This window comes from Pestalotiopsis fici, assembly GCF_000516985.1.
Source record: "Pestalotiopsis fici W106-1 unplaced genomic scaffold PFICI_Scf_1, whole genome shotgun sequence".
Taxonomy (NCBI): domain Eukaryota; kingdom Fungi; phylum Ascomycota; class Sordariomycetes; order Amphisphaeriales; family Sporocadaceae; genus Pestalotiopsis; species Pestalotiopsis fici.
In genome coordinates, this window is record NW_006917091.1 from 4,700 (window position 1) to 30,446 (window position 25,747).

At 51.0% G+C, this 25,747-nt stretch overlaps 10 protein-coding genes across 10 annotated transcripts; 4 read left to right on the plus strand and 6 right to left on the minus strand.

Moving 5' to 3' along the window:
- Positions 1 to 352: 352 nt before the first annotated feature.
- Positions 353 to 1,135, plus strand: PFICI_00001 (uncharacterized protein; the record flags this gene model as incomplete). Its single annotated transcript, XM_007828582.1, has 1 exon — positions 353 to 1,135. The coding sequence occupies one exon, from the start codon at positions 353 to 355 to the stop codon at positions 1,133 to 1,135; it is 783 nt and encodes a 260-aa protein (XP_007826773.1).
- Positions 1,136 to 1,289: 154 nt separating this feature from the next.
- Positions 1,290 to 2,450, minus strand: PFICI_00002 (uncharacterized protein; the record flags this gene model as incomplete). Its single annotated transcript, XM_007828583.1, has 3 exons — positions 1,290 to 2,092; positions 2,169 to 2,374; positions 2,431 to 2,450. 3 exons carry the CDS (start codon positions 2,448 to 2,450, stop codon positions 1,290 to 1,292), a joined length of 1,029 nt encoding a protein of 342 aa, XP_007826774.1.
- Positions 2,451 to 3,978: 1,528 nt separating this feature from the next.
- On the minus strand, positions 3,979 to 5,358 carry PFICI_00003 (Endoglucanase EG-1; the record flags this gene model as incomplete). The annotated part of the gene is made up of 2 exons (XM_007828584.1): positions 3,979 to 4,692; positions 4,765 to 5,358. The coding sequence occupies 2 exons, from the start codon at positions 5,356 to 5,358 to the stop codon at positions 3,979 to 3,981; spliced, it is 1,308 nt and encodes a 435-aa protein (XP_007826775.1).
- A 793-nt stretch (positions 5,359 to 6,151) lies between these two features.
- Positions 6,152 to 6,615, minus strand: PFICI_00004 (uncharacterized protein; the record flags this gene model as incomplete). The annotated part of the gene is made up of 4 exons (XM_007828585.1): positions 6,152 to 6,301; positions 6,369 to 6,451; positions 6,520 to 6,550; positions 6,601 to 6,615. The coding sequence occupies 4 exons, from the start codon at positions 6,613 to 6,615 to the stop codon at positions 6,152 to 6,154; spliced, it is 279 nt and encodes a 92-aa protein (XP_007826776.1).
- A 375-nt stretch (positions 6,616 to 6,990) lies between these two features.
- On the plus strand, positions 6,991 to 8,181 carry PFICI_00005 (uncharacterized protein; the record flags this gene model as incomplete). The annotated part of the gene is made up of 3 exons (XM_007828586.1): positions 6,991 to 7,424; positions 7,483 to 7,862; positions 7,916 to 8,181. The coding sequence occupies 3 exons, from the start codon at positions 6,991 to 6,993 to the stop codon at positions 8,179 to 8,181; spliced, it is 1,080 nt and encodes a 359-aa protein (XP_007826777.1).
- A 563-nt stretch (positions 8,182 to 8,744) lies between these two features.
- On the minus strand, positions 8,745 to 10,128 carry PFICI_00006 (uncharacterized protein; the record flags this gene model as incomplete). The annotated part of the gene is made up of 2 exons (XM_007828587.1): positions 8,745 to 9,768; positions 9,836 to 10,128. 2 exons carry the CDS (start codon positions 10,126 to 10,128, stop codon positions 8,745 to 8,747), a joined length of 1,317 nt encoding a protein of 438 aa, XP_007826778.1.
- Positions 10,129 to 11,523: 1,395 nt separating this feature from the next.
- Positions 11,524 to 13,168, minus strand: PFICI_00007 (uncharacterized protein; the record flags this gene model as incomplete). Its single annotated transcript, XM_007828588.1, has 2 exons — positions 11,524 to 13,099; positions 13,155 to 13,168. The coding sequence occupies 2 exons, from the start codon at positions 13,166 to 13,168 to the stop codon at positions 11,524 to 11,526; spliced, it is 1,590 nt and encodes a 529-aa protein (XP_007826779.1).
- Positions 13,169 to 13,901: 733 nt separating this feature from the next.
- Positions 13,902 to 17,297, minus strand: PFICI_00008 (uncharacterized protein; the record flags this gene model as incomplete). Its single annotated transcript, XM_007828589.1, has 5 exons — positions 13,902 to 13,982; positions 14,061 to 14,464; positions 14,518 to 14,812; positions 14,875 to 17,105; positions 17,171 to 17,297. 5 exons carry the CDS (start codon positions 17,295 to 17,297, stop codon positions 13,902 to 13,904), a joined length of 3,138 nt encoding a protein of 1,045 aa, XP_007826780.1.
- A 4,432-nt stretch (positions 17,298 to 21,729) lies between these two features.
- On the plus strand, positions 21,730 to 23,766 carry PFICI_00009 (uncharacterized protein; the record flags this gene model as incomplete). The annotated part of the gene is made up of 3 exons (XM_007828590.1): positions 21,730 to 22,369; positions 22,422 to 23,552; positions 23,612 to 23,766. 3 exons carry the CDS (start codon positions 21,730 to 21,732, stop codon positions 23,764 to 23,766), a joined length of 1,926 nt encoding a protein of 641 aa, XP_007826781.1.
- Positions 23,767 to 24,381: 615 nt separating this feature from the next.
- PFICI_00010 (uncharacterized protein) lies at positions 24,382 to 25,642 on the plus strand (the record flags this gene model as incomplete). Its single annotated transcript, XM_007828591.1, has 5 exons — positions 24,382 to 24,420; positions 24,529 to 24,969; positions 25,112 to 25,332; positions 25,413 to 25,559; positions 25,621 to 25,642. The coding sequence occupies 5 exons, from the start codon at positions 24,382 to 24,384 to the stop codon at positions 25,640 to 25,642; spliced, it is 870 nt and encodes a 289-aa protein (XP_007826782.1).
- Between the last annotated feature and the right edge of the window lie 105 nt (positions 25,643 to 25,747).

A 25,747-nucleotide genomic window follows, 5' to 3' on the forward strand; every position in this document is an offset into this window, starting at 1 on the left:
AGCGCTTAAAGAGACCATCCCTTTCGACGCCTTTAAAACACCCTCCAGAATCAGGGGGTCCCTCCAGGTTGCCCTCCAGAATGCCCTTACGGCCCTTATCGGCCCTCCTCCGGGAGAGGGTTTCCCTCCTGAGATATCCATTTTGGGGGCCAAAATTACCAAAAATGGCAATTTGCCCTCACTGATAGTCGCAGTGTGTTGCTCCGCGAATGACCATCCAGCCATCAATTTTCTGGAGTCTTGCAAGGCAGGATATCCTCTGTGCCTGTGAGTTTCGCCTGGGCCATGTTCTATTTTTATTGCCTCCAGCTGATGAGATGCGGTGATAGGTATCAGCGAGACGCAGACTCGCATGAAGATTGAGGATCTTCAACTTTGGCAAAATGCAGGACTAGCTTCAGACAATAGCCAAGCACCACTTGCAATGTGTCTCGACTCTCTCGCCCCACAGAGTCCGGCAGATGATGTCGTGCCAGAAGAGGCCATTGCCAAAGACTTGATTTGCATCCTCAGCAAAGTAATCAATTTCGTCACGGCTGGAGACGCGGTCTATCCACGAGACTATGCCTTGCCCGAGGGCCAGCGCGTTACGTTGGCGGTTGCACAAGATATACTGTCACAACATTGGCACAACATTAGGACTGAGCTCGAAAAATGGCATGGAAACCTTCCACAATCTTGTTCTTCTACATCTCATACTACGGCTGATACTATGGAGGACTCGTTGCCAGATTCGGCACATGAGCGACAGCATGGTTTTCCCAAGATTTACTACGAGACTCCGATTTGCGCTGCCACAATGCTGTCCTTTCACATGGCCAGCATACTGCTCTACGCAAATCGTCCAATGGAGTCGACGGCAATTCGGTCCTCGGTCTCGGCACGGTTGCGCCACTATCAGCAGGACATGCAGCGCACCAATCGACACGCCCGAGACGTATGCGGTATCGTGGGTCAGGAGCGCTCAGAGTCTGTTCTGGTCCATGCTATTCAACCGCTATTCGTGGCCGGACAGGTGTTCTCCACGCTGCAGGACCAAGCGGCAGTATCTAGCTTGTTGAAAAATATTGAGGATAAGACTGGATGGTCGACATCGTGGTTTATTGATACAATGCGGAAAAATTGGAACGCGTGACATGGTGTCGGGCTTGAAATATCTGGCGCTCAACTCGTTTGGCGAGTTAAGATGGTCACGATGCCTTTATACACTGCTGCTCAATGGTAATCTTATCAATTTGCGTCTTGAAAGGACCATCGGAAAGACTCATTTATTCATTCAGTATAAACCACTAGTTCTTTTCCAACAAAGCCTTCTCGCTCTTCAGAATCGTTGGGATCTCCTCCTCAATGCTCGGACGGTGCGGCTTCCAGCCCAACGTCTTGGAGAGCCTCTCGGCCTTGCCACGCGAGTTGAGACCCCAGCTGACGGCCTCGAACCCTCCAAACTCGACCGCCTCGTCCTTGCTGAGCGGCTGCTCCTGGGGCACCTCCTTCAGAAAGCCAAGCTCGTACGCCTTTTTGGCCATGAGCCGCGAGTAGTCGCCCCAGATGAACTCGCCATTCTCGGCTAGGAAATAGCCACGGGCATTCCAAAGCTCGTCGGACAGGTTGCCGGCGGCGGCGGCCTCGGCGAGCAGCACGTACGCGTCTGAAAGGTCGTGCACGTGGACGCTGTTCCAGCGGGCCTTGCCCCCGCCAATGATGGGCGTGACGCCCCGGGTCAGGATCATCTTGGCCAGCGTGTAGGCCTGGCGACTGCGACCGGAGACGGGTCCGCGGCCCTCGCCGTAAATGGTGGGCGGGCAGACGACGGCGGTGCGCACCGAGGGCGAGCTCGCCTCGAGCACGATCTTGTCAATGTCGCGGTGGAAGGCCTCGTCGGGCAGGTTGGTGAGCTCCTCGACGCCGGCCCAGTCGTTGAAGACCTTGTCGTCCGGCTCGCCGAGACGGCCAGACAGCTGGTCGGCAAACGTCAGGATGCCCGTGCCGCTCGTGTGCAGCCAGAAGCCCGGCTTGGATGCCGAGTGGCCCTCTGCTAGTCCGGCGGCGATTGCGCGGGCAGCACCCTCGTGGTCCGAGGCATCTGCGGTGTCTGATATGAAGTGGTCAGTAAGCCGCCAACAACTCAAATATGTAGGATTAACCAAAATCCAAGGGGGCCAACTCACGGATAACAATGTCTGCTTGAGAAGCTGCCTTCTTGATGATGTCGGAATCATCAAGGCCTCCAATTACCGGCTTGACTTTGGGATATTTCGCCTGCACCTGCTTTGCCTTTTCCTCGGAGCGAATCAGGGCCGAGTATTCCCAGTCCGGATGCGCCTGGTTGAGGGCGTACAGAATGTCTCCGCCAATGTAGCCCGTGACGCCGGTGCTGTGGGCGACTTAGTCTCGTCGCTCAACTTATGTGTGGGGAATATGAGAACTCACATGAAGATCTTGACTGCCATTTTCAAGGTTTGCGATTTCAATGATCTCGTTTTGTCTTGAATATGATTTTGTATTTTATTTGTTGATGCGAAAAAAGCAGAGTCTGGATAGGATCACAGCGAGGATATATAGTAGACAAGTCGCAAACGGTCGTTGTTTCCCTCGTATATACGAGAGCTAACACGAGGGTAATCATTTACCCATTCAACGTTTTACGATGACGCAAAAGAAGCGCCCGCTTACATACAGCGCACACTCGCTCCACTTTGTCATCACCACATCATTCATAGCAGTCCAACTTGACTGCGATGGCACATTTTTGGCCATGAAATCGATTACTAAGGAGCCCCCCACGTTTTGATTGACAATTATCGTGAGTCTCGAGGTTTGCAAAGACGATTCTAGCATCTTTGTCGGTCTTGCAGCATGCCATGGCGAACAGCCATACGCTATAGGCTTTCCCTACAGTGGGCTAGTCACTGCACCTGGGACCCCGCACCCGCCTGTACGTCAGCATTTTCATGTCTGCATTGCGCATTTGCAACATCATGTACAGCAGGCAAATTTGTTTTGCATCCAGCAAATTTATTTCAATGGGTGCATAAAGACTAAGGTAGCATCAAGAATACCAGTGATTCTTCTAGATCATTCCAAGGTACCACAAAAACGCGACGGCGCATTCAGTGAATACCTGGACTTACATGTTCTTTGCCCTTCTCTTGCTGGACTAGGGAGGATCGGTGCGTGCTCATCTCCGGCGTTGCATGTTCTGGTATTATCTGTTCCGATAGTCAAAATCACCGGACATAAGATATAGTTAAATGAAGCGACTCTTGTCGGGAAAGAAAACGCGATGTGCTTGAAGCCAGAGTTCCATGCAATGGGCTTGTGTCATACTCAGCGCGGGATGTTGGGCAATATTTTCACCGTTCAGCTCATGTCACATTTCTACACTCTTCAGAACTGGATAGCACATGACAAATCCAAAAACACTTCGGCTCATGAAGAGCGGCATGTATTTCTTTTGACCTGACGCCATCCAAAACATTGGAACTCGAGCATTTTCCAGCCATCGCGTAACAATGATTGCCCGCTGACATAGAAGCAGTGTGCTATCATCCATCTCCAATGACATTTGTCAATACGCTCAACAGGCGACGAGATGATGCTGAGTGAGAACCAGCGCCACGTACATTGATCTTCGCGTGAGACTGATCAGACGCCAAAGCCAAGGCAGTCGGGGGCGAGACTGTGAAAGCCAATGGGGGGCAAAAATGTCCGGTACTTTCGTCAGGAAAAGTCGAAATCAGGATATTCTCCCTTGCTATGGATGTTGGTGTAACGAGTAATACTTTGCATGATATTGAGACGAGAGAGGTGACTTCTCGCCCATCAACAGGACATTGTAATCCTCAAGCACACTCGCATTTCAGCCGAGAGCTACCTTTAGGACATGAATTCGTCATGATGAAGTTTATTGAGAACAATGCAAGTGTCTATTAGCTATGCTCAACTGATGCATAGACAGCAACCCGGCCTATCCAACGCTCACCAGTGCCTCTTGGTAAGGTTCCTAGCAAAGCGAATACGCGAAGTCGCATTGGTCGCCGCGGCAAAGGTGCTGCCAATCTCACCCCACTTCAGGTTGCTGAATGTGACCTCGGGCTCGGGCTCCACGGCAAGGATATTCTCGGGCAGGTCTTCAGAGTCGGTGCAAGGGCCGGCGCCTTGCGAGGCACCGTCGAGCCAGACCATGGACCCATCCGTCGACCACCAGATGCTAAAGGCCATGACCATGCCGCGGGTCATGGCATCGCCCATGGCCTCGAGGGCGCCGAGCCGGTCAAAGGCGCTGGCGCCGCTGGCGGTGCAGTACTCGTCCGTGATGGAGTCGACGGCGGGTAGGCCTTCCTTGGCAACCGTCTCGGCCTTGAGGACAACGCCATCCTGGACGTATAGTCGGTTAATGGCGGCCAGCTTGCCCGTGGTCTCATCGACGGGGAATTGCGTCACCACGGTAAAGGGCTTGGTGGTGTCCACGTCGAATTCGGACCCTTCGCCGTAGTAGTCGGCTTGGTCAAGTCGGTATGTGTTCCAGCCGCAGCCGTTCTTGTCACAGACGCCCTCTGAGGCGCATTCGGTTCCGGAGCATAGGTAGACACCGGACTCGTTGCAGGGGTGCGGTGCGATTTGGGTTGCACGAGCATTGGCCTCCCAGATATCCATTTCGTTGCAGCAAGCACCAGCACCATCAAGGTTGCCCTATTGAGTGATGTATTAGCCATTGCAATTCCTCGAAGACCTTGCAAGCAGAAAATAAAGATCGAAACATACAACACCGTTGATGAATGGTGTAGTGTAGCACTGGGCATCGCAATATCCAGTACCACGAGCGGCACCTCCTTGGTTCAGCTCACTGAGACCACCATCGTCCTCCATCTCGGAAAGATACAGAGCACTGTTCATTCCACACGGGAGCGCGGTGGCATCAATGTCAAAGGAAAACTCGGCACCGGTAAACTTGGTCATCTCGTACTTTTCCTCCGTCTCATCGAGAAGGTAGATGCGAGGAGAGACCGAGGCATTGTTCACAATCATCTGCATGCGCAGCGACGCGCCGTCTGTCGTCACGCCGACGGTGCTGTAATCAGTCTGGGCCTCTTGGATACAGTTGGCCGCGCAGGCCTCTTCGGTAGGGCACGCAGTCGCATTGGGAGCATTGCCCCAGTCTCCGCAGCCGACGGTGCTATTGACTTGGTGAACCCAATGTGCCAGTGAGTCGAGCACAACATAGTTTGTGGCTTCGGTACACCCACCGGCCACTGTACAGCGATAGGTTGTGAGTTGTGGGTGGACTTCAGTACCGACTGGCGTCTGGGCATTGGCAAGACCCAAGAGGGCGAGACCAACGGGGACAAAGAGAGCCATTGTGACGTTTTTGAATCTTGCAGAGATTACCACTTGGTCATTGGAGTCTTGTTCTGTCGTCCAGGCTGGTCCGGCCAGCAGGCTTTATATAAGGCGACGAAATCCATAATCATGAACACCACATTTTGGTTCCCTCTGTAAACTTTCTTCAGTTACTCTCTTGGAGAAAACATTTGGGGAACAAACGTCCGTCCCCACATGTCCATTTCAAGGGTCGTATTGCCATTTGTGATGGGTGGAAGTTCATCTGCCGCCGCTAATCCGGACCAAGAGGGATCGCGGCCCTGCGTCTCCGGCGAGAACCGCAATTTATCCCAGACGGCCCAGGCCGTGTCGTCGGAGTGTACATCCTGCTCCCCAATAAATTCAGGGGCGTCATGGCTCCGTAGCATCCAGATCTGTAATCAAAAGTAGAAAAGCGGAAAGTTAGCCGCATCATATGGGACATTATGCTTATTCGTTGGCAGTAGCCATGGTTGCAGTGTACCTCACACTCACAGACCTTGACGACCAATCATGGGCGCTGCTTCACTAGATTTCCGAACCGACATCCGAGATACGGGGGCAAATGCAATGTGTATGATACAAGGACAAGACGACTAAGTAGAACGACGACAGGTTTTCGGTCTTTGACGGATAAGCTACAATTAGTATATTTGAGTAGACTTAAGCGAGCTCCCTATCCTCAATTTCCGCATCTTCCGGATCGCAAGGTCAAACTTGTATAGTGATCGACTTGGCCATTAGAATAAACGCTTGGCCGTCTGGCTAGGTAGGTAGGTAGCAACTCTTTTCAAGACCGGACCTCGAAGTTGCTCTCGCCATCTTTCACGTCGCGTTCTTCCTTGTCGAGCTTCACGACTTTTGCATGGGAAGGGCCTTGATCAATGTGCTTCAGGAACTGCTTGATAGCATCTGGCGATCCTTGAGCTTCCCCTTCGACCTGGATCACAGTATTTGTCAGATATCGCTGGATTGATCTCTGACCATAGAAACGGTGAGTTTGGTACCTTTCCGGAATCAGTGTTTCGGACCCAACCAGTCACGCCGCCTTCTGTGGCCTTCTTCTGCGTAAAGTAGCGAAAGTTGACACCTAGTTGTGACGTCACTTGTCAGTTCTCGAGACATTTCCATATCGGCGGCACTTTTAACACTTTTTACCTTGGACGGTGCCGTGGACGAGAAAGTAGATCTCGATACTATGTCAATTAATATTCTGAATCTTGTGTAAGCCAGACTTACTCTTTGAGGCGACATTGTCAATAGAATGATTTATTAGAGGCTGAGCTGCTTGTACCTGTAGGTAGTGGAGGATGGGCTGGCCTTGGTGGTGGGTGTTCAGCTTATGTTAGCTACGGCAAGACTGGCTGTTTACAGGGCTGCCCAACTATAAATCTGGGGTTGTGTGGCGCGGCGCGGGAATCTTTAGTGGTGGGTCCGTGCTAGGAAGCAACGCCAGTTAACGCCGCGCTGATGGCAAAGAAATCAATGTCGCGCCAACGACTCGGCTTTGACCCGGTTTCTCTCTGGACATCGTCGAGTCACTGCAACCAGCAGCTGCCACATAGCTCCTCCCTACAGCAAGTCACATTGCTTTGGTTTTTGAGAAGAGACTCTTGCCAGAGCTCCGCCATGGATCCAGACGCCCCTGCCACCACTCCAGCAGAGGCGTCAGCAGCAGCAACAGAAGCGACAGTCGTGTTTCGGGGAAAGAAGCGAAAGTTATTTAGACAGAAACCAGTCGAAGACGCCCCAACAACCCAGACGAACGAGCCAGCGGTACAGACGGAACAAGAGAGTCTACCCACCGACGAAACGCCCAAAACAGACGAAGAGGGCCTGTCCGTCGCAGAGATCATCAGGCAGCGAAATGCACGAAAACATCGATTAAAGGGCGTCGGGTTTGGCGCGGACGATACATCGGCGGCAGTGGCCAACGCTGACGATGAACTGAGCCTAATGATACGCGAGGAAGAGCAAAAGGCGATGGATTTGTCCAACGGCGGTGTCAACAGACGCTTCACTGCGCAGACGGGTCTGTCCAGCGATTTGGTCAATAAGCACATGTATGTCCCCGCCCCTACTGTGAAAACGTCACTACTATACAGCTGCTGATGGAGCAAGGATGGAATTCATAGAATCCGAAATAACCAAACGAAAGTCAACTGCTACGTCAGATCATGGCAGCAGCACTTTGCCAGCCCCATCATCTGAGGTTGCGACCACCACGACGGACAAGAAATCAGAAAATTCGAAACACGTACCTCTTCAGAGTAAATTGCAGGAAATTGATCTGGGCGACGAGGTTCGAAGCAGAAACGAAGCCCTGACGGAACTTGCCAGGCGCAAGCTTCAAGGAGAGGTCATCGAAGACGAGCAAACAGGCAGGCCCAAGAAAATTCGACTAGGCCGCGATGGTAAGCCATGGAGGCCTCGCAACAGAAGAACTAGCGACGATATCAAACGCGACCAGCTCGTCGAAGAAATCATGAGGGAAAACAGACGTAAGTCCAATCTTGACGGAGGAGACTTGAACGGGGCGCTGATGTTCCTACAGTCGATGTGTACGAGACACCAACACCTCCAGCCGCGGCTACACCTGGTGCGGATGACGACGGTGCTGCAGATGATCGTATTGCCGAAGAGTTCAAGAGAGAGTTTATGGAGGCAATGGCGGAGAGGCAACAGAAAAAGAGGCCCGCTGCTACCGCCAAGAAGGATAGTGAAGACGTCCTCAAAGGCCCCAAATTGGGTGGCAGTCGCAATTCAAGAGCTGCTATGAGGGACCTGATGTTGAAGAAAGAGAAGGAGAGCAAGAGATGATGGCCCAGTATGCAAGGAAATCTTGGCTATTGCAGTTTGCGATAGTGAATTGGCACATTTTGTCCATCGACTTGCTTTTGATTTACCACAGCCAAATAGTCGAAAAACACAGTGCTCGGTCGCATTCTAAATAAGATAAAGTGTGTAAAATTCTCTTTGGAGGCCGAGGTTTGATTGATATTGTCCCGGCCGCAACTCCCCCAGGCTATATTACTGACTGGGGTGCTCTAAAAGAACTTCCACCTTTATATAAGGTGTTATTATTTAGAAGAGACGTTATTAAACCTCAGGCATACAGCGGCCCACGGGCCAAACGGTATTGAAACGCAGTCGGAATCAACGAACTTTTAGAGTCATCGGTGCTTGTATAGCTTATTTACTTTTATAGTGGAGTTGGGCTCATTCTACTCCGTTTCTTTAGGCCGTTATAATTCATGATTTAATTCTACCTCGTCGGTCCCCCCCTCTGAACTGTTCTTCTGACCCGATACTAATGCAAAGCTTTCCCGACTTGTTATCCAAACTCAGCACGACTGCTGATCCATTAAGTTTATCGCTACAATCTAGACTGCAGGTGTGATCTGATGCACCCAGGGAACTGCGCCCTGGACGACTGTTGGGTTCGGTCCATATTCCAGGATCAGAGACTTGCTTATCGCGCGAGATGCTACATAATTCAGCAGTATTTTCTGGACAAAGTCCTTGCCCATGATGCGAGCCATGAGGTAGTGAGGAGGACTCGACCAGGCCTGCATGCGCGTGGTGTGCGTAGACTGGGCAAACTGGGCCTGGATCTCGCTCTTGCGCGCGGCCTGATAACTGGCAAAGATGGAGTGCACAGTCGGCATGTCCAGTTTGCTGTCGTTGGGCGACGCTTGGACACCCTTGTAGATGCCGTTGCACAGGGCCACCAGGTCCTGCATGCCATTGTTGAAGCCCAGGCCGGCGTTGGGTGTGAACTTGTGACAGGCGTCGCCCACGAGCGCGATGCGGCCGTAGGACCAGTGCTTGAGGATGCCCTCCTCGAGATTGGACATGCCCGCCGTGATCTTCATGGCGTAGCAGTCCTTGACCTTGAGCTTCTCCGTCACGGGGTACTCGGCGAAACGGGCCGCCATGTCGTCCACGTCGCGGTCCGAGTAGGAAGCGCGCTCCCGGGTTTTCTGGGGCAGGCGCTCGTAGAGAAAGATCCAGGACCGCTCGACGCCGCCCAGGTACATGACGGAGCGGTCGCGATCCTGGGTATCGTAGCCCAAGCCGCTGTCCGGGTGGGGGAAACTGCACCAGAGACACCGGTACTCGCTAGTGTAGGGAACCTCAGGGTCCCAGTCCGCCTCCCGGCCTCCTGCGACGGCCATTTTCCGCATGATGCGGCGGACTTGGCTGTGCACGCCGTCGGCGCCAATGACAATGTCACCTTCGTACGAGGTCCCGTCCTCGCAGTGCACCACGGCGCCATTGTCGTCGGAAATGATGTCACTGATTCGTTTTCCTGTGATGATCTTGGATTTTGCTTCTGCGGAAAGACCATCATGGATGGCGTCTATCAGGTGTGCGCGGTGAAAAGCAATGGGTGCTGTTCCATGGCTATTGAGAACCCGTGTAAGTACATCTTGCTCCAGCGCATCGATTTTGAATCTAGGGATTTGCTTACTTTTTCCTCATCAGTTGCACAGCTTCCGAGTGTCCAAGTTCATTGCCCCTGACATCGAGAGTCTTGTTGGATTTGAGTTCGCCGCCCAGGGCCAGAAGCTTGTCGAGAAGACCAAATTGCTCCATGACTCGCAGCGTCGTCGGGGCGAGCACCAGACTGGCCCCAGAGTCCATGGAAACTGTCTCTCTCCGCTCCAGCACGACGAAATCAATCTTGGCCAAGCTAAGGGCGTGGGCGAGCGAGAGACCAGCTGGTCCTGCACCCACGACGATCACCTTGAACGCGGTGGTCATGTTGCTGTTTCTTTGATGGAGCTTGTGATGAAAACAGTTCGAACCTGTTTGGATGAGATGTTTGACGCTGTTCTATGATTTGAAAGGGGAATTGATGAGAATGTCAATAAAGATGAATGCTCTCTACCGGCTGAAGTCGAGATCAAATATACTCGACCTCGACCCGGCGTCGGGTCCAAGGGCGGGATGCGAACGCAGCTTCATTCCGTGAGCGAGCCTCAGCCACCGGTCGTGTTTGTGTCTTGAGATTGATATTGAGCCATGCGGTCATCTCTAGAGTCGGTCGAATTGGTGCTGGAATTGCACTACTGATGAACGACCATCCGTTGATCAGGGGTTCCATGACTAGCAAGTCCGCTTATTAAGCGGTAATGATCCGCACTTGCGCCGCTTTGGGCTTGTCTTTTCGGCATATGCAGCCAATCAGATCATTTCGTTCTACGTATACTTTAATCATCGTTAGATTTCGCGCTCTCAGCTGGCCCTGAGGTCGGTATGTCGTGGTGCCGTTCAATCTTCAATCAGAGCTTCATGGTTTTCGACCAGCGGCCCGAATTTTAGACGCGCGTCGATTCCATCTCACAGGCTGAAGTCGAGCATACAAATCTTCGTATGCCTCACTCTATCACCAGAGTTGGCCAAGGATAAAGCAAACAGTGGCTGAAGAATTTAGACAGTGCTTTTCCGCTTAGTCAGAATGCTGGCGTAAAGTGACTGTTTGGTGGAGCTGAAAATAGCATTCATTGCAGGACAAGAAAATTTAGACCACGGGCTGCCCGTCGGAGTGGGGTCGCCGGTGTATCGGTATTAGCCAACTACCGAAGTAATTTTGCGTACATGTGGCCTCATTTTGATGGTATATGATTTTCATTTCTTATATCTTTGTTATAGCAGACTCTATACATCTGATGAGCATTTCAAAACATCCTATAAATGCATTGAAACTCTCCATTCATTGCTCCATCTCGAAAGCGTGAAGGCAAAGGCGGCAATTGGATTGTAAACACACAATCAGCTTTTTTTGACACTAAGCTGGAATTACCAACGTAATATCCGCTTGCTCTAAATCAATATCGTGAGGACGATACATAGTTTCAACTCTCAGTAGTGTCCCATTTGGATGTGATCCTCGCACAGCCACAATTGTATAGCACATGGCAAGTCGTGACACTCATATAAGCGCCTTGATTACGGTTCCATTTTTCAAGAGATTGAATACGTACGACCTGTACCCAAAATAAATAGTCAAAATAAAGATGGTGTGCATTTACGAAAATAATGTATGAAAAAACAGACTTAGTAACTCTTCCCGTTGTGTCGCCCGAAGGGTGGCACACAACACAGCCACGCTGCGGCGCATCAGAATAAGACTGTTCCATCTATCAGTAAGAAATCTCATTGCCCCCAGTTCTTGATCAGCCCAGCCGTATCAACGTGCCCAGATGCCCTCGCTACAGCCTCGGCCGTCCCAGCCACCTCGAAAGGTTCTTGTCTCGTTTGAGCCTTAACAGTACGATCTGCACCCATGGACAACAAGACGTTGATAACATCAGTACGGTTATAGCTAGCAGCATAGTGCAATGGTGTATAGCCATGTTCGTCTTGGGTATTGATGTCAGCCCCCTTTGCATAAAGCAGAGCTACACAACAGTGGTGTCCCTCCCGGCATATCGCCTTCAAAGCATCCATAGCATGAGTCTCAGGGAGTTCCAGCTTTGCGTGTGCATCCCACAGTGCGTTGAGAGAAGAGATGCAGCCTTTCTCGGCAGCAAATATCAATGGTATCCTTTTGCTGCTGTCCTTTTGATGAAGGTTGGCATTGTGTGAAAGTAAAAGTTTCACAACTTCAGTTCTGCATTGTGCTGAAGTTTTCTCAATGGCGAAGTGGAGCATGTGGGAACCTTGCCATTCGACGTCTATTTTCGCATCATGCTTCAACAGTGCTTTGGCAACATCAGTGTGACTTTTGTTCAACGCAACCCATAATGGTGTGGGAGGCTCGTTAGAAGAGCCAGTTGACAATCCGATATTCGGGTCGGCTCCTTTCTCAAGGAGGAATTTGACCGATTTGAGGCTGCCAGCTGTTGCAGCAACGTAGAGTGGCGTTGCGCCGAACGGAATCTGTTGCGTACTCGACCGTGAACCAAGGGTGCCGGCTTGCGGTTCATATCTCATGTTGATAATCACCTCCCACGGAGTCTTCACCTCACGCAGGACATCTCTCCTGCCCTGGCGCACCAAATGGTGAAGCACCGGCAGGGAATCTTGCTTAGACCAATAAAGTCTTTGTGTTAGATCTGCGCCATGTCCCACCAATAGTTTGATGATCATCATCTTCGTCTTCTCTTCTGTCTCCGAATCTTTGGCTAGTGATTTCAAAGCCAGCGTCAGCGGTGTCTCACCAGACTTGTCTCGATGATCCACGTTTTTGTCGCCAGATTGGTTAAGAATCTCCTTGACTGCGTTTGGAAGGTACTTCAATGTGGCGTAGTGTAGCGGCAGACTGTTCTCCATGTCTGCCAAGGGCAGCAAGGATGGTGATGCCTTGACCAGCTTAATCGCCACATTCTCTTGTCCTTTCTGAACGGCAACATGAAGGGGCGATCTGCCTTTCTTGTCCGTAATCGAGAGAGAGATTTGTCGTTTCTCAATCAACTTGATCGCCACTTTCTCTTGTCCATTCTCAATGGCAAGATGCAATGGTGTCTGATTGTCAACATTGGTCACATCTGTCTTGACACCGTGTCGCAAAAGCGAATCAAGAAGAAGTAAATGTCCCTCCTTCGAAGCAATGTGAATGGCCCGTTCCGCTTTGTTGTTGATTGACTTATTATTCAGCTGATTGAATGATTTTGTAACATATGCGTCGAGCTCCTTGGTCATCTTGGCCTCCAAAGAAGTCCACACATCAGCATCGAAGGACGGTGGCGATGCTCCATCGGCTTCGGTTGGTTTTCCGGGGGCCTTCTTCCTGCATAGATTGCATTAGTGACGTTTGCGTAAGATCTCTCGTGGACCACACATACGTTGGATTTACCATGGTGAACTTTACTTCTTTCACAAGTGGGTGGAGCGTTGCAATGGTCTTCGCCAGATCAGGTCCTCTTTTCACGAAGATGATGATGAAGAAAACCAACAGACATGAAGTTTCGCGGTACGATGATCAATCTTCCGGTGATAGCTGACTCTGCTTACATCTTGTACTGGAAGTGAGGGGTAAGGTAACACAGAAGACCGCAGAAAGATGGATCTGCGTCTGTATTTGGCATGAGGGAAGAGGCCGGCTGTCACGTGTTATGCATGTGTGGCAGTGCGGCAGAACTTGGAAGATATCGTGAGATTCTTAAGAGCTTTATTTCTTCGGCTCTAAGAGAAAAGAAAAAACGGCCCTCCATATCTGCGGCACAAGTCATACATGCTTCGAACTTGAGCCTGGCATCATGTACTTATCACCGCTGATACATTTCAAATTTCGCTCCTGCAATGTACCTAAGCAACGGACCCAGAAATCTTGCACAATATGGAGTTGGAGCGAGCATAAAACTTGGAGCCATGGTGGAGCAGTTCATGCGACGCTGATATTTGCCATGACAATATCCGGCTATTGCGGAGGTTGAGCTTTGCCTAGACTACCCTGAAATTTCTCTCCAGGTACAAGGATCCGGCATCATTACCGTCAGATCCTGTTTTCCCGTGTCACCCATGGATAAGGACTATCATGCAGTCAGAGCCTCTTCAATTGCAGCCGAAAATATCCGACTCTTCGGAACCTTTCACTTCATACTACGGAGGGTACTAGAGATGAGGCGAATATTGTTCACAATGAGCATGTCTATGCCCTCGGCCGCTTGTTTCTATAATCAAGAGTCAGTAAGCAGCAAAACCAAGGGACGGAGCAGCACAGCATTTAAGAGAAAGTATAGCCAACATACCTCGGCAAAGCTTGGAATATCATTCAACGACCCATACGAACCACAGACCAGACCTTGGTCGCGCACATGCTTGATCAGCTTGGGCGCCGCGACAAAGGGCTCAGCTGCCATGACGATACCCTGGATCCCCCACTGGCGCGCGAACCGCATGGCGTGCTGGAGCGAAATGGCGCGCAGGTCGCCGGCCGGCCCGCTGACCATGGAGTCGTTGAGAAACACCACGGGATAGATTTTCTGCTTGGTGCGGAGCAAGATGCACACCTCGGGGTTGAAGCAGGTGAAGAAGATGGAGCGGTTGCCGGCGAGCTCAAAGATGACATCGAGCGTCGTGTCTAGGTATTCGTTCATCTCGGTCCAGTAAGGTTCCATTTCCCAGTAGGGGCACTCCCAAAGCATGGGATACTCTAAATCGACGTCATTAGAAGTGGTCTTGTGTGCAGTAGCGGGCTTCACTCACTCAATTCAATGTCGAAATGTACATCGTCTGGGAACTTTTGGAAGAGCTCCCGGAGAGTCGTAAAGGCGTCGTGGATGCATTCGCCGCGAATATTTCCCTTGTTGTGGTTCCTGGCATATTCCACAGTATGCTTCATGCGCTCCGCCATGGCTTTGCGGGGATGGTCGGGATGCGCACACAAGGACCTCGAGCGCTGTCGGTGGAGTTCCTTCGGTCGGGCTCTCTCATCCCACGGCAACCGGCCCCCTGGGTGGTCATGCGTAGAATTGCTCTGCGACTCGCTAATGGCCATCCACTAGATCCTGTCAGTTACAGGTTCATTGAGATCTCTTGTGGCCCATGTTGATCTAGACTTACTTGTTTGAATGTCATTGCGTGAATGGGAATGTCTAGGCCCGTCTCCGAAACTTGCCAGTCGTGGTAGATGACAGGGACATGGTCGCGTGTGATCTGAACGTCAAATTCTATGAGGTCGGCTCCCTGGTCAAGGGAACTCTGAAGAGACTGAATGGTATGCTCTCCCAGCTGCATTCGGCCAAGCCCAGTCATATTCCATCCCAAGCCTCGATGACCCACGACTTGAGTTTGGTTCGATTGGCACATTTTTTGTAAAGGTCTTTCTCGGCCGGAAACCTTGTATGGAAAACAGACAAGGTGCGTAAAGGTAATAGCTCCGGCATATTCGCCCTCGGGAGAGTTCAGTGCAACCGTGCTTTCGCGTTTCAAGCTCTGTCGACCAGGACGGAACCAGCCCTTGAGGTGGCTCAGCATGACAATGCCCGCAGCCAGCATTTGCTTGCTTGCTCGAGTATCGTCTGCATACTCATAAAGCTTGAATCTCAGCTTCATATTGTCAGAGTCTGTGGTGGTAAACCGCCATGTCGTCTCGGTAATATCTCCCACGAAAGGAAGGCTGAGTATATATGGCTGCTCGTGACATTGTGTCGCTGACAATTCCAGAAACACTCCACCTGTGCCATTCTGCATGGCTGAATCTATAATGAATGGGTCCATGTCTAGGATTTTCTCGCCAGACGAGGTATCGAATGAGCCTAAATTGACATAAACTGTAGTGAGGTGGTCAAGGTCTCCCTGCGAAGTTGATTCCTGGTAATCCAGTGTCGGCCGTTGTCTCGTGAATGATTTGTTGGCAGAAGCTTCCTGGATGCTTGGTGTCAAAGGACTGCTCAGGTCTAGTGAGAACTGTGGCTTTAGAGCTTCGACTATAGTCATGTGCGCTCGGTACGATGCATGTTCTACAGCTGTCCAGCCGCGATGATCTCGAATTTCTTTATCCGCGCCTGCATAAAGAAGAAGCTCAGCTATTTCATGATGACCACGCACAGATGCTACTAGCAAAGGTGAACGTCCGTAGGAATCTTCTGTGCGGTCAATATGCAAACCTTCTGAAATGTCGAGCAGTGCGCGAATCATGTCAGCATCACCACCATCAGCGGCGGCATACAATGGCGTGCGGCCCTGGTTATCTTGGACATTAATACCTTTGCCACATGTCAAGAGACATGCCACTACGTCTGCAGATTTTGCTTGGATGGAGATGTGCAGCAATGCACCAGCCATTTCTTCAGACAGCGCGAGGCTTACGCTTTCCAATGAGAGGAGTGATTTCATCACAGATACATGGCCATGGGCTGCAGCCAAATGAAGCGGTGTCAAACCAGACTTGTCCGGCTGCAAGACTGCCGAGGGCTCCATAAACCTGACAAGCTGCTTGCACAATCTGGACCAACCATACTCTGCGGCATAGTGAAGAGGAGTGCGAAGCCTCCAATCTTTGACGAGCAGCATGTGGTGCTGGTAAGGAGACAGTTCGCGGAAAATCTCCACAAGAGTCCCGATTGCACTCAATGAGGGCTGAGATCGTGAGAATTGGATCACGAGTTGGTGCAGGGCGTCCTGGTGGCCACAGGACAAGTCTTCAAGCGGAGCAGTGATCTCTTCCAGTAGAGACCTGATGCACATGACGGCCCGGTAATTGATCGCAACTTGCAAAACCGAATACAGCATAGCCTGATTCTCCATGTAGGAGACTGGAGAAGCAAGCGCAACCATCAACGATGCGGGATCATCGTCCCTAATGCAGCGATGGACTACATCGCTTGTGCAGCCGAGCGCAATTGGGCTTACTCGCCGCAACAATAGCGACTGGGTGTCGGAAGAAACTGCAATAGACGCTTGTGCGCAACGCGACAAGTCTAGTAGGCCTCTCAGGCGTTCGGCGGTGCTGTGCCACGGTCTCGCAATGAGGGTGGCTGGAAAGTCCAGGCTGCCCGCTGTGCCCAGGCCAGTAAACTTTGCATACTTGGCCAACAATCTCTGAACAGCATCTTGATTGAGCTTTGCAAATGATTCGAGCTGCGAGATGAAGCTCAAAACCTCACATAGGCATTCACCAAGGTCACGTAACTCGGTTGTCGCAACGTGCGTCAGCACGTCTAGACCAGGAGAAATGGAGGGCAAGGAGAACCGCGACAAGATCGCATCGGCCCAATCATTCAAATGTTCAACCTGGCTTTGGAGGAAGCAATCGACCTTGCCAATTTCCTTGGAAAGATGTGCCTCAAAGCCTGGGTTGCAAAGTAGTCGTCAGTGAGCTCGATGACGGGGATGGATGTCGGTCTGGTAGCCTTACCGTCCCAAACAGGTTGACTGCGCAGACTGGGATGCTGTTTTACAGTTTGCTTGATACCATTGTAGTTGATGTAGGCTTCTTTCCATTGAGGGTGCTGACGTAGCTGGAAGTTGCAGCCGAATTTCATTCTGTTGCGCTGATGTTCGTTCCTGGTTGTCTGGTTGCGCCGTGAGAAGAAGAGGTGTCTGCTCCTGGAGAGCTGTGGGCTAGGCCAATATATTCATGTATGTCTGGCAATACCTTATCCTTGCCCCAACGGACACCTTGTGCAAAAGACGGGTGGCAACAAGACAAACCAAGGCGCGTTTGCTTTTCTTATTGATTACCTGAATGGCTTGGCCTTGCTTGCCTCGCTAGAGCTTATCTCCTTCATGACTCCTTACCGCCAATCACCATCTTGGTGGCACGGACTAAAAACTGGAGCTGATAGATCTTCATAGATAAGAACCACGTCAAACAATCTGTAATGGACAAGACATGAGCGCAAACAAGACTCATCATTTGTGCTCAGTCGTACAGATGAACGACTACAGTGGACGTGTTGGATGAGCTTGTATTCACCACTTTGACTCATTGATCAACTTGTCGTTACCCGAGACAAATGCAGACACAGTCAAGGTTTCGGTGGAGTTGGTGGCTCAGAAATGGCCGAAGAAGAAACCTTTTCCCCCCTTGTCACTGTCTTGACTTTCTGGATAGGACATCAAATTCCCGGCTATCTGATGCGCAGAATGTTGGCAAGATTATCGAGGGGGCGGTATTCTCATATGCTGCCTTGGCGTCCGAAATGTAATGGCATGAGCGGCGGGCAGTCCTTTTTCCACACTGCAGGCCTCATTGACTGCAATTTAGTCGACGTCTCAAGAAGACCATGTTTCTTGGTGCACAGAATAGCTGCGTCGCATGACTTTTTTCTTCTTTGCTTTTTCCCGCAGTGTCGATCTCACGGGGCTCGTGGAGTGGTTGTCACATCTCTCTGCTGTGCAACGCGACAATGCACACCGATGCAGCCTCCGCTCATCCTCGCAACTCAGTGAAAGATGACATACCATGACTGCTGACTGCTGACTGTGCCGGATTCCGCGTTGCTGTTTTCGGTGTTTGAACCCCGGAGGCGTCAACCGCAACCGCGTGGCTGCATTGACAAGTCCGTCGTACAACCGCTAGTTGCATGGCCCGGTGTTTGCTACCTGCTACTCCGGAAAATCTCGATAATAATTCCGGCTTCACGCTTGTTCAGTCGTCGTCACTTTGACGCAGCAAAGATGCATTGATCAATTGCTGGGTACTAAGAGTTGTGCGTTGTGCCGCCCGCTACATGCTGATCCAAGCAGTGTTTTTCGTCTGAAGCAACAACTCCACACCAATGGGTTAGTCACAATCTCCTCTTAATTTGATCGTCGGGGCTTTAAGTAAAATATACGAAGAAGCAGTGACCAAAGTTCAAGGTTATTCTTCTGCCAAGATGCGAAATGTACCTACTGGCGAAATAAATGATCAGTGTGCTCTTGCGAAAATCTCTTTCTCATTTGCAGGCGACAAGAGCCAAGATCATGTTATTAATTCTCATCAAATCATACGGGAAAGAAGATTGGTGGGGCTGTCGTATGTAAAGAGATCAATGCAATTGCCCAAGTGTGGTCTAGAACGATAAATCTTCTACCTAAAGGCATTGGGCGGATCTCAGCGGAGCATTAGCCTAAATCCGCTAAATCGTGGGAGAAAAATGGAGGGGGTTCCAGTAAAGCTCCAGGCGACTCCAGAAGCCCCAGAAGCTCCAGTGCATCGCAATCAACCCCCACTAATATATTATGGTGCCTAACCTTAAGTAATTGGGGGGAGTCTGGGAATGCCGTTCGCTTATGGACAAAGATCAAATCAGGACAAACTACCCGCGGTCGTGAGACAGCACCAATAAAAGACCCGACCTTGGAAAATGTACTCGGTCCTGTAGTCCTAGACACGCAAAGGTAATATACACCATACATCTCCCGAACATAAGGTTGGGAGTTGAGGTGTGAATGCCATTTACCTTACTTGAGCCTCATGACGTTGAAATCCAAATCGCCGGGTCTTTTTGCTCGTGTTATTAAGCAATACCAAGCACTGTTGAGTATCAATGATTTTCCTTGGTATTCCAGGGAGATGGTCGATCAAAGTCTGCTCCATTGTACGTTTGCAAGTGGTCATCGAATCAAACCAAAAAGCCAAGGACAGAGCATGTCCACAGAGAAGAGAGGAAAAGAAAAACGCTATGGCCGGTTTTTCTCGTCTGATTTAATTCGACACGGTTACGCCGTCTTGGCGAAACCGCCCCTTTACCACCACCTTCCGACTGTGCGAGAAATGTCATCGAATCTGGAAAATTGTTGTGACGTGAATAGACCATTAGATGGGATGGCATGGCATGTGTGATAAGCGCACGTCATTCATCCTGTTGCTTTTTTCTTCTTCTTATCATGGAAATGCGGCACATTGGCCACATGCGATCAAGACACTGGATGGAGCATCATCCTCATTTCTCTTTCATCGCACCCATACACCTGAATCATAGACGCGACACCGAACAGAGAAGAAGAAAATCGACCTCTCGGGGATATTTTGTAACATCTCGCAACATCACATTTATGAGCGGCTGGTGATGCAACAGCCTAACCTAGGATATTATTTTGAGGCCGATTTGGGGATCGTTCCTTGTTGCTGCTATTTTCAAAATGCCTGCTTGTCTTCCCATGAAGATCTGCGGCTCTGCGCCCGGTCAATTATCAACGCACAAATCGCAAAAAGAGCGGCAGCGCAAAACCTGCCCACCTCCCGTTCGTCGTTTCTTGCCAGCCCAAACGTCCCAACAATGCCAGCAATCAAGACTCAATGCCATCGTGATCCACGCAGAGTCCGAACAGAGGTCTGGTCGGTTCGCGCTGCTGTAAGACCCACTAAAGTCGTACGCAGCAAGTCTCCACATAATTCTTCGCGCTGAGCCTCACGATACCCTGTCAACAAGGGATACCCAATGGTCTGTCACCAAAAAGACGCCAAGAAACGGTTTCATGTATTTTTGGTTTCATGTTCTTCCGTCCCTCCTTGATAGCTCTTTTTTCCACTAAGGGCTTCGTTCATCGCTGGCCACAGATTTCCTCACTATCTTTGCTTCTAGCAGTCTGGCACCTTCTTAGCTTCCCGCGAAGTGGCTCTCAAGTCTCCCCTTGGTAATGGGAAACCATCTTGGGGAGGAGGTCGAACCCTCCAGCCCACGCCCACGTTTGGGGGGTCCCCTCCATGGCTGGCTACTGACACACACACACATCATTCATACCCACAACCAGACAACAGGCAAGAGTTGGCATACAACAGACCCAGCAAGCAAAAAAAGACCCTGTAAACCATATCTCTAGTTTCGATTCACCCTGGTCCTATTATGTCGCTGCGTCGCTTTGATTACGTCGGCCCTTGTCAATGTTCCCGTCCGCACGGGAGGACCCATATTACATACCACTCAAGACTTAGCCTCAGCGCGCCACGGTGCCCTCGTCGTCTTTTCAATGCGTCTCGGCCAAACCCCGAGTCTGTCTCTCTGTCTCTTGAGCTGGTCTAAGAAAAGCTCCCTCGAAACATTGCGTTGCGCCGTGTCTTCTGAGACTCCCGTGGGTTGGTGCCATCCAATGATGGTAGTCGTGGTCGTTTGGCAAAGACTCGAGGGCGGGTATGCATGTGCATCACCTTGATCACCTACGACCAACGACGGGATCTACGCGATCTACGATGTGTCTGAACTCTATCCGCGACTGTATGAAAATCTTTCGTCCTTTTTCTATTTTCCCACGTACGATCGAAAGAACATGGACATCCATCATGGAATATCTTTGCTAGTCTGGTCGCGGCACTTGGGTAGCTGCCGTCCGGCGTCAAATACCTAGTCCTTCGGGAGGCTGCCGGCAGTGCATAGATTACCTGCAGACATGCCATCCCAGCGACTATACAGAGATATCCCTGCCAAGAAGACCCGAGATATGACGTGCGCCCGTTTCACTCAACCACTGTTCATCCACATGCATGGCAGGCTGCGGAAATTTGTGTACAAGCCACGAGCGAGGCCTCGTGGAGACTAACGAGACGACCAAAGATCCACTCCCCACTCATTCCATACTACCCAACCCTGGTATTAATCTATATCACTCAATGTAGGTTTCCACCTCCTATCCATTTGCCAGTCAAGGACGGCGTCTATCTGAGCTTGCGAGAACGTGCAGTAGCCCAGCCCTACGCTTATGAGCTATGTTCAGATCAACAAGTGTCGTGGTATATCTATTGCCCATCCCCCTCTCGTCGTGATGCCCTCCGGTATGCCGTTCTTGGCATTCTTGCCTTCGCTTCTGTACTTTCCCTTTGGTGGTATATACTATTTTCCGGGGTTTTGATTTTTCTTTATTCTTCATTTCTTCCTGTGCTGGCATATAACAACACTTGTACATACACACACACAAGTATACTTCTTCCATTATCCTTTAATTTTCTCCTAGTTTCATCAGCTTTAGACTTGCCCTTGGTTTCCTTCCGTCATGTCCTTCGATCGTCCCTCGCCACCGCGGGCAGCGAATCGCATGACAATATGGCCGACTCAATACGGAGATGACATTGAGCTGAGCGCACCATGGCCGGGCCACTTGTCGACTCAGAATATCAATAAGCGATGGACAGGCGCCTTCGACACCGAAGCTCGTGCCAACCGCATGAGTTACATGGTTGGCAACTCGCTGCTCCCTTCCGCTCCAACTGTACCACAAGTCTGGCCGGGCCATGCTCGCGCCAGCCGCGCAACATGGATCAACAACCGAGACTATCAGAACGACGCCCAGCTTTGGGATGGATCTTTCGAGGTAGAAAAGAGAGACTCGTGGATTGGTCGGAACTCGGATCGATGGTCAGAGGATTTTGAGATCGAAAAGGAGAAGGCGAGATGGAGGGAGCCTCTTACCAAGGAGCAACTCGACCAGGCCGACTCTGCCCTCGTGTCCAAGGACATTCTCGAATACGACTTTCCAGGCTATGGCACCCCCGAAGACCCGTATCTGGTGAGATGGATCGAAAATGATCCTGCCAATCCCATGCTCTTCCCAAAGGCTAGAAAATGGACCAATGCCATGGTTCTTGCATTTGCCGTCTTCATGGTCTCGATTGCCTCTTCTGGCTTTTCCCAAGGTTAGTTCACGGTGCCTCTCTGCAAGATCTTGAATGTACTGACAAGTCACAGGCACGGCCGACATCAAGACCGAGTTCAACGTCGGTCAGACCGTCGCATTACTCATGACTTCACTCTTCGTCCTCGGCTTTGCCATCGGAGCACTCGTACTTTCACCATTGAGCGAGGTGTACGGACGTCGCGGGCTATATGTCTGGACATTTGCCGCATTTGTCATTACGTCGGGTGTAATTGGACTCGCCCCTTCGATTTCCTTTGTTCTCGCCTTCCGACTGCTCGGAGGTTTGGCAGGCTCCTTCACCCAAGCAGTCGCTCCCGCCGTCATTGCCGACATGTTCCAGGCCCAGGAGAGAGGATTTGTTCTTAGTATCTTTACCTTGGCCGGTCTAATGGGTCAAATGCTGGGCCCGATTGCTTGTGGTTTTCTCGACGCTGCTTTTGGCTGGAGATCATTGTCGGTCATGATTGCTGGCGCCTCTTTTCCAGTCTGGGTCATCCTCACTCTCACGTTTCCCGAGACCTACGCCCCTGCGCTGCTGAAGCAGCGTGCCGCCAAGATGGAGGCCATTACAGGCAAGGTGCATGTCGTGGATGGTATGGACACTAAGAGCATTGGAACCCAGCTCCGTGTTGGCGCTCTCCGACCTTGGGTTATCCTTATCTACGAGCCCATTGTTACTCTTCTCAGTCTCTTCTTGTCTGTCGTCCATGGTACCCTCTTCCTTCTCTTTGCTGCCTACCCCATTGTCTTTCAACAGGTTCGTGGCTGGCCTCAGGGTGTGGCCTCGTTGCCCTTCCTCGCTATTGCTCTGGGTATCGTCATCTCGCTCTTCTACGTCGCCCTTTTTGACCAGAAGCGCTATGGCAAGCTGGTCGACAAGTACCAGGGCAAAGTTCCACCCGAGGCCCGTCTCCCACCCGCCATGCTGGGCTCCGTCGCTCTCCCCATTGGCCTTTTTTGGTTCGCTTGGACCAATGACCCCTCCACCTTTTGGCTCATCTCCGTCAGTGCCGGCGTTTTCTTTGGCTTCGGCATGGTGCTGCTCTACATGAGCCTGACCAACTACATTGTCGATGCCTACCTGGGATACGCCGCGTCGGCGTTGGCTGCAAGCACCGTGCTGCGATCTATTGCTGGTGCCGTGTTCCCCCTGTTCACCAGCTCCATGTACGATTCTCTAGGTATGTACACGTTCCTTGGCATGACAAAACAATGAGTTTTGAAACTAATTGGCTTCCAGGCATTCATTGGGCCTCCAGTGTCCCTGGTTTCCTCGCACTGGTTTTCGTACCTTCCCTGGTCATGTTTTACAAGTACGGACACGTTATCCGAAGCAAGACCAAGTTCGGACAGGAAGCCGCCAGGCTCGCAGCTATGATGGACGGTGGAAAATAGATCAAAATCTTTTGGTAAAAAAGAGCAAATATTGGCAAATGCTACTACTCTTGTCAATTTGGATCGAAATGATCACACATGTATAAAGTTAGAAAAAAAGAACAAACATCGGCAAACGTTGGGCGTTTTGACCCTGGCCAAGCCGCAAAATTCAGTCGTTACCGACCACATTGATAGAGAAAAGTCCCTTAGAACTACACTAATGCGGCCACGCTAGAGGGCGATAGAAAAAGTGTAAATATAAATAGTCTTAAAGAATATATACAGAAATTCGGTAGCGGCAAAATGTTGTCTTTTGCATTGGAGCGGGATCATCGAATTGACGTGAGATTGTATCACTCTGACTGCTGTTATATCGTTTTGAATTTGATGTCGAGTCACGGCATGGAGACTGCTATGCATTTCGATGCTCCACTTTCCGCCGGCCCCGGTGTCTTTGGTAAGCATGACAGCATCGTTCCGCTTTCCGGAGTAAACACCCAAGGAATGCCGATCTCTTCATTCTTATCTCAATAGGCAAAGGCAAAATCCACCCTTGAGCGATTCTTATCAATTGAGTATTCAGCCACGAATGATCTTGTCCGTGTGAGAATAACAAGCTACTGAACAGAAAACATGGCATCCAACAGCTTCTCGCTGGCCAGCAAGGTCAAGGTATGCAACCAAGAAAGCAACCAGGAGTCGGAATGGAAACCCAGAACTCAAAGGTTCAACAAAAAAGGAGAGAACTGCCCTTTATCCTTTGCTGACCCAATTGTTTAGCTCCCCTCGGGCCACCTAATTCCGCAGATCCAGTTGGGACTGTACATGATGTCGGGTCGCGAGGTGCTCGCCGCGGTGCCGTGGGCGCTGGCGGCGGGGTACCGCGGCTTTGACAGCGCGCAAATGTACCACAACGAGGCCGAGGCGGGCCGGGCCATTCGGAAATTCCTCGAGGACGCCGAGCAGAATACCCAAGGTTTGGACCGGCAAGACGTTTTTTACACGTCCAAGCTCGCCAGCAACAGCGAGTCGTATAATACCGTTCGTCGCAGTATCCGTAAGAGTGTCGAGGCTGCTGGCCTGGGGTATATTGATCTCTTTCTCTTGCATTCGCCGTACGGCGGGCCTGAGGCGCGGATTACGAGTTGGAAGGCTGTCGAGGATGCGATTCAGGATGGTGAGGTCAAGAGTGGTGGTGTGAGCAATTTTGGAGTCCGGCATGTGAGTTTACCCATTGCATTCTATTTTTTCTCGAGATTCGGAGCGTGAGCTCCATGGTCGGATGCAAGGCCCTGGAATCCCCTTCGTCACAGAGTGTTGGTGCTACCGGCGAGGCTAGCGCTGATAATCTCCGGACTTCCAGATTGAGGAGCTCATGGCCTCGAACCCACGGATCAAGCCTTCGGTCAACCAGATCGAGGTCCATCCCTTCAACACGCAAGAGGAGATCCGCGCCGTCTGTGCAAAGCATGGCATCGTCGTTGAAGCCTATGGCCCTTTGGCCAGGGCGATGCGCATGAAGAATCCCACGATCCTCGCGCTTGCCAAGCAGTACTCGTGTACTCCAGCCCAACTCATGGTCCGGTGAGTGTGTTTTCGGGGAGGTAATTCCGAGCCAATCTTTGGGAAATGGACAGCTGATATGTTCTGTATGCTCGATGCAGGTGGTCGCTCCAGCATGGCCTGGTGCCACTTCCCAAGAGTGCAAGAAAAGAGCGCCTGGTCGACAACGTCAAGGTCGGCCACTTTGAGATTTCAGAGGAAGATATGGCTAAAATGGACGCCTTGGACGAAGACCTGGTCACAGATTGGTAAGTCTCGTGAGAGCAAACACACTTTATTCACTTGTTCTGACTCATTACCAAACTATAGGGATCCAACCGATGCACCCTAAGCGGGGTGTCCACTAGAAGCAGTCTGTGGAGGCACATAAGCTACACATAATCCTGTCAAGACATGCCGCCCGTTGCTTATGCACTACCTTTCTCTCAGATTTAGA